At 36.7% G+C, this 6236-nt stretch overlaps 1 protein-coding gene across 1 annotated transcript; it reads right to left on the reverse strand.

The window, feature by feature from the left end:
- Positions 1–1968: 1968 nt before the first annotated feature.
- Positions 1969–5460, reverse strand: LOC134334605 (green-sensitive opsin-3). Its single transcript, XM_063016989.1, has 5 exons — positions 5091–5460; positions 4832–5000; positions 4117–4282; positions 2967–3206; positions 1969–2082 (listed from the first exon to the last, which is right to left on the reverse strand). The coding sequence occupies exons 1-5, from the start codon at positions 5458–5460 to the stop codon at positions 1969–1971; spliced, it is 1059 nt and encodes a 352-aa protein (XP_062873059.1).
- Positions 5461–6236: the final 776 nt, after the last annotated feature.

Raw genomic sequence — 6236 nt, forward strand, 5'->3', positions numbered from 1 at the left:
ATTCTCCTACTCGTCAGTAGAGAGAGAGTGTGTAAAGAACGTATTTCCCAACGATATAATTAGCAAACTAACCGGCTCATTTATCACAATTATTTATTACAATCACGAACCACTTCACCTCAGTAATGAGTCGAATCAATAACTGTGGGGAATCGATTCAAACGCGTTGTAATTGACACACTATCGAATCGAATCGAACCCCTAAAAATATGGTGCTTAATAAGGTCCTTGAATAAAAGGTGTCTAACACAAGAAAAATATTAAATATAAGTAAAATGTATTAATGAAGTAAAAGTGGATTTACAACTACATGTGCAGAACATGTTTTCACACTTTGTAGTCAGTATGCAATTTTATATGCAAAATGTAAGAAAATAATATTTATTTTTACTAACGTTTGTCCTGGTAGGTCAGACAGCATTGAAAAATAATGAGTGCAAGGCAAAAATACCCTCTATCGCAGGGACACAATTTATATTTACATTTTACATTTATATCACACTCCATCTTAACCAATAAGCAGGTGGATTTTGTTTAAAGACTAACTCCTAGTTAGTTGCAGACTTTGTAACAAAACCAATATTAGATCATTTCAAATTCATTTGTCCTCCACACATAATTTAAAAGTAAACAAGATTCAAGACTTCTTTCACTAATTTATGAAACTGTTTTCACACAGGTTCATTTACTCAGTGTTTCTGAGGAAGGTAATTTAGACATCTAGTGTAAGAAATTACAAATCTGTTTTGACATATTCTATTTCTATGACAGCTGAACAAGGTAAAAAAAAAAAGTGGAACTTGTAACACTGTAGGTGTTTTGGCTTTGTTTAAACCTGTTAAGGTTCCAGCTTCTCTAAGAGTTAATCTCACTTAACAAGATTACTGGAAGTGCAACATTTGTCACCTTTACCCTGGTGTAACATGCTATGATGGGATTGCCTGCTTAACATCAGCTTTCTAACTCTAGTGCTAATGTGTAGTCTGTTTGACATCTGTCAGAAGTGGAAACTTGGTTACATTTTTTGTTGCTTGTAACTTGGCTACTTAATATTATTTAGAATACCTGTTTCGTCCTGTGGTTATTATTCAGGGTATTATTCAGGGTGGATAAAGAGTACTGGATGAATTCTGGCTATATAGATGACAGTATACAGTAACTGATTGTCTTGTAAATGTGTCTTTTTGACTTGATGCCCTTAATATAAGTAATGCATCATGAAAGTGACAAACGATTGTACTCCCAGGTGTTCTATTGATTAAATGTCATATTGACAAAACATCGAGATAAACAAGCTGTCTTATAAATGGGTGAAACTTCAGAGATCAGAATATTTTTGTTATTTACTGGTCTCACTTGAGGTCTGGATCTGGACAAGACCTTACAAGTCTAAATTACAGACAGCTATTTAAGAACTAATTTAGGTATTGATACATTTATTATGTAATATAAAGTTTTAATCTGTGGTATTTACATTTACAGGTGAAGCGTCTTTTTGCTTCTTGTCCACCATTAGTACCTGACATTACATCAAGCCTTCCTTCAGAGAAGACAAATGTCATAAATTAAGTTATTTTTAAAATGCGGTATTTATTACATTTAAACAATCTTTTTTGTCTTTTCATGCCACATAGATATAAAAATATTTACAGGAAACAACAAAACAACCTCAACAATCTGCCCAGAAAAAATTAAAATAGGGCAAGACTGAGCGTGTATAGACATCCTGAGCTTTACGTTGGCAGAGTTGGGCCAGATTGACTTTGTTCCATCCTAATTTTCCAGTGAGTCGTTTTTACAGCATTAAACAAATACTGATGTACAAGTAGTAAAAGTATTCACATTGCTCAAGCAAGCCCCACTGTATTCTCCCATGTCAAGTAAAAGTCCAATAAATAATAAAGACACACAACTGAAGTACTGAGAGTTCCACCGTATCTGAGCTTGTGTCCAGGATAGGAGGATTTTCTATGCTGGAGACACACTGGACACTTCTGTCTTGCTGGTGGACACTGATGAAGACTCGTCATCTCCCAAAGGATTCTTGCCACAGAACAGAGTTGTCAGCATGCAGTTACGGAACTAGAACAAAGGTGTGAAAAGGGTAAGTCATTTATGAACAGCCACTATTTATCTTTAAGCTTTATGTACACTGATGAGCCAAAACAAAAGACCACATCTTTATCCTTTTTTCCATTATTTTGGCCACTTCCCTTAAACATCCTGTAAATTAGGTTTATTTTGAAATCTTGCAGGTACATCTGGTGCCTTAGTGGTGAGGTACAACCCGCCCCGTTACAACAGCAGTAACTGTATTAGTGATAACATAAAGAACAGTATCAGTGGTGTTAGTAGTAGTAGTGATAGTATTGGTGGTAATAATTGCAGTAGTAGTAGTAGTATATTAGCAGTATATTATTGGCGGTAGTAGTATCAATAGTCGTGTTAGTATCAATAGTAGTAGTAGCAGTAGTGTTTATAATAGAAATTATATAATTAGCATTGTTAGTAGTAATAGTAGTAGCAGGCCTGCTACCGTTTGTTTTAGCACCCACCACAGTGGACTGTTATGGTCTGCACACCTGATATGTCAAATTTTTTGCTCCCGCTGCCCTTCCTCACGCAACCATTTCTTATTTTATCCAGGCTCGGGACCTGCACTGAGAGCACACTGACAATTGCACCTCCCAATTGCTTGGCTGTTTGACCACACTTCACCTCAGACATAGTCTGTGTCTAGATAGTGGGCTACAAAACTTTAATGCAGTGCCACCCGAGTGTCCTAGTAGTAGCAGTGGGGTTTATATATTATTAATCGTTAACAGTAACAGCAGCACCATAACTGTAAAATTGTCATCAGTAATAGATTTTCTCTGTTATATCAATGATAAATAAAAAGCAGTTTTGTGTGAAGCTTCTCTATTATTTTCCATATATCATAAATCTAGTGATGCTAAATGCTGGACCTGTTTGTTGAGGAGCACATATATGATGGGGTTGTAGATACTCGAGGTTTTGGAGAAGAAGGCAGGAACAGCCATGAACTGTGCACTGAATGCGCTTCCCTTATTTAAGAAGATCCAGGCAGTAACACTGGCATAGGGAACCCATGCCACCAGGAAGCCCAATACCATCAGGATGACCATACGTGTGACTTCTTTCTCAGCCTTCTGAGTAGAGGCTGATTCCTGCTGAGCAGCTGCAGCCTGGACACAGAGAGTGCAAAAGGAAAAAAATAATATACGGAAAAGTAGTATTATTTATTAAATGTAGAAAGTACAATTGTCAGTACATCCCAAATTTAATATTGAGTTTGTATATGGGTTCTAGTATTCATTATGAATTCTTATTTATTTGTGAGTCACCTGGTTACCTTCCACCTTCCAAGTAAATGCAAGTAGTTTAACTGGCTACTTTAGGCTCTCTCGAGATGTGATTACGTAGTTAAGTAAGTGAGTGTATGTGTGTGTAGGCTTTGAAATGTACTCTATATGGCCACAATTATGTGAATGCCAAAAGAACAGGCACTGAGGTCAGGCACTGATGCTGGACAAGAAGGTCTGGTTCACAATCAACATTCCAATTAAGGCCAAAGGTGCTCCACGCCAGGGGCACAGCTGTGCTAAAACCAAAACTGTTGCCACAAAGTCGGAAGCATATTATTTCTTTTCTATAACTGATTTTGACATCTAAACATTTTAACATCTGAACTCAATCAGTAAGAAAGGTCTTGGCATATTTTTGGCTATATAGTGTGTTATCAGTCCCAAGGACATGCAAGTAAGTTCACTAGGTACTTTTGGTGAGTCCGTTAGTGGGTGAGTAAATAGGTGAGTGTGAAACGCTGAGAAAGATTTGTGCCCTGTCCACTGTATATTCCAATAATGAAAATTGGACTTTTTAATCTGTAATGAAATTAAAATAATAAATATAGGTAATAAACTAGGTACAATGGCCTGTTGTTTGGTTTAGCCTCCAATACACTCTCTAATATCAATAGGATAAATATTACCTAAAATTACTAAAATATTCATAAAATATAGTTCTGAGTAGCAAAACACTAGAACACAGTGATTACATTAACAGTATGTGGTCTGTCCAGGAAAGGCTTCTTACTGCTTTGACTGTGCACACAAGGCGTCCATAAGTGAAGAAGATGACGACAACAGGAATGATGAAGTGACAAACGAACATGTAAACAACGTAGGACTCATTGTTGTATTTGGGGTTAAGGGTGTAGTAGTCTGGTCCACACGAGCACTGCAGACCTTCAGGGATGTACCTGTTTATCAAACAACAGAAAAACAGAAATTGAAACCATAACAGTATTAATGGTGCAATTACAGATGTGCAAGTTAACTACACCCCCATACAGTGACAGATGCTGGCTTTTGAACAGCCACAAAGAAAAAGCATCTTTTACTATTAAAAACACATTAAAAGGTGGACTTGTCAGATCACAGCACAGGTCTTTATCCTCTTTGTGTAGCAGAGTCTTAACTTGCATTTTGTAGATGCAGCGTTGGCTTGTGTTTATTTTCTGCACATTGGCCCTGTCCCAATCTTTTTGGAATGTGTTGCAGTAATAAAATTAGGAATTTGTGTATATTTACAAAAAAACATTAATTAAACAGTAAATCTTTGTGCTGTTCACAATCCAATCTCTGCCTATACAGTTTACAAATTACTGTTTTATGCTTAATGCATTTTGCACCTATTATTAGTTGGTGTGGCTGAAACACATAAACTCCCATGTCCACATACTTTTGGCTAAGTAGTGTATAATAATCTCTTTATTCCAATAAAATTAAACTTAAACCTTTAGTCTTACCTGGACCAGCCTACTAGAGGGGGGATAGCACACGTTGCCGCCATGAACCAGGTAAAAGCAATTCCTGCTACGGCGTGGGTAGAAGAGAATTTAAAGCTTCCCAATGGCTTGCAGACTACAATGTATCTCTCAATGGCCAGCACCACCAGTGACCAAAGAGCTACTTGACCTGAAGAAATAAATCATTAGTGGGTGAGTTTGCATTGAAATGGATCAGAATTTAAGTCATTGTAAGCCATAAAGGTTTACCAACACTTACCTCCCAATGTTGCCATAAAACCCTCAACGGCACAAGCAGTAGGCCCAAAGTAAAAGTAGCCATTGACTGCCGAACTCATGGTGATGGTGAATCCAAAGATTACCATGACCATACCAGCAACAGCCAGGTTCACCAAAATGTAGTTAAGAGGCTGTCGGAGCTTTTTGTGCTGTGCGGTGACCAACAGGGTCAAACCATTAATAGGAAAACCCAACATTATCAGAAAAACCATGTAGACAGCCAGCAGTTTATACTGCCATGGATCTGCTAAATAATACTGCTCATACACAAAAGGATCCCGTACGAGCCCTGTGCGGTTGTGCATGGGGATATAATAGTTCTCTCCTTCAAAACCGTGCAGGCCTGTCATGTCTCGAGCTGTCCGTGTCTCAGCAAGGGATGAAACGTTTTCTCTTCTGCTCGCCTCTCTGTGTCCTGCGCAGTTCAAATGGTGGTATTTATACCTTGATTAAGGGGACTTTAGCAGATTAGTGGAAAGGTGAGGAAATGTGATCAGGAAGGATGCTGAGAGGTGTCGGATTGAGAACTAAGCTGATGGAGCTTCATTATACCGTGTCAAATATGCTAAGTGACCTCATTTCATCTATGTTTTTAAGATTAGTTTAGAAATATGACATACAATTTTAAGGTGCTTTAGCTAATTGACCTGAACCTATTAAATCAGTGTGGCTAGGCCTTAAACCGACATGCCTGAAATTCCAAAAAAAAAAAGAAAAAAAAAAAGAGTGGAATACAATTCATTTTGATTAAACTCGTGGTTAAAGTTGCTGCTGCTGAAAGTTTTCACATTGGTGATATTGCATTTTTAATGTTCTTATATAATATTGCATTAGTATAAGGAACTAAAACAAATAACAAATAAGAAATAACAGAGTAAATCAAGAGGAGGCAAATATTTTTTATGTCAATGTTTGAATAATCATCTCTAGTTCAACAAAAAATAATACATTTTTATTAACAGAATTACAAACCAAATTTCTGGGAACCCAATTTTTAGAACATTTTGTAAAATGCAATAAAAATAATAAAAATAAAAACCAATGCAATAAAAATAAAAACCAAGAATAAAAATAAAAACCAAGAATCTGTCATTTACTGATTCACCTAAACCTTTAATTTACTTAC

The sequence above is a fragment of the Trichomycterus rosablanca genome, chromosome 20, assembly GCF_030014385.1.
Source record: "Trichomycterus rosablanca isolate fTriRos1 chromosome 20, fTriRos1.hap1, whole genome shotgun sequence".
In the NCBI taxonomy this organism is placed as follows: domain Eukaryota; kingdom Metazoa; phylum Chordata; class Actinopteri; order Siluriformes; family Trichomycteridae; genus Trichomycterus; species Trichomycterus rosablanca.

Bases quoted from the DNA above. Each gene is read 5' to 3' on its own strand.
- LOC134334605 (XM_063016989.1), bottom strand. From the start codon at position 5,460: ATGACAGGCCTGCACGGTTTTGAAGGAGAGAACTATTATATCCCCATG. The intron at 4,283-4,831 runs GTAAGACTAAAG...TTTGATAAACAG, and splicing joins CCTCTAGTAGGCTGGTCCAG to GTACATCCCTGAAGGTCTGC. The intron at 3,207-4,116 runs GTAAGAAGCCTT...CTCTGTGTCCAG, and splicing joins TTGTGTGCACAGTCAAAGCA to GCTGCAGCTGCTCAGCAGGA.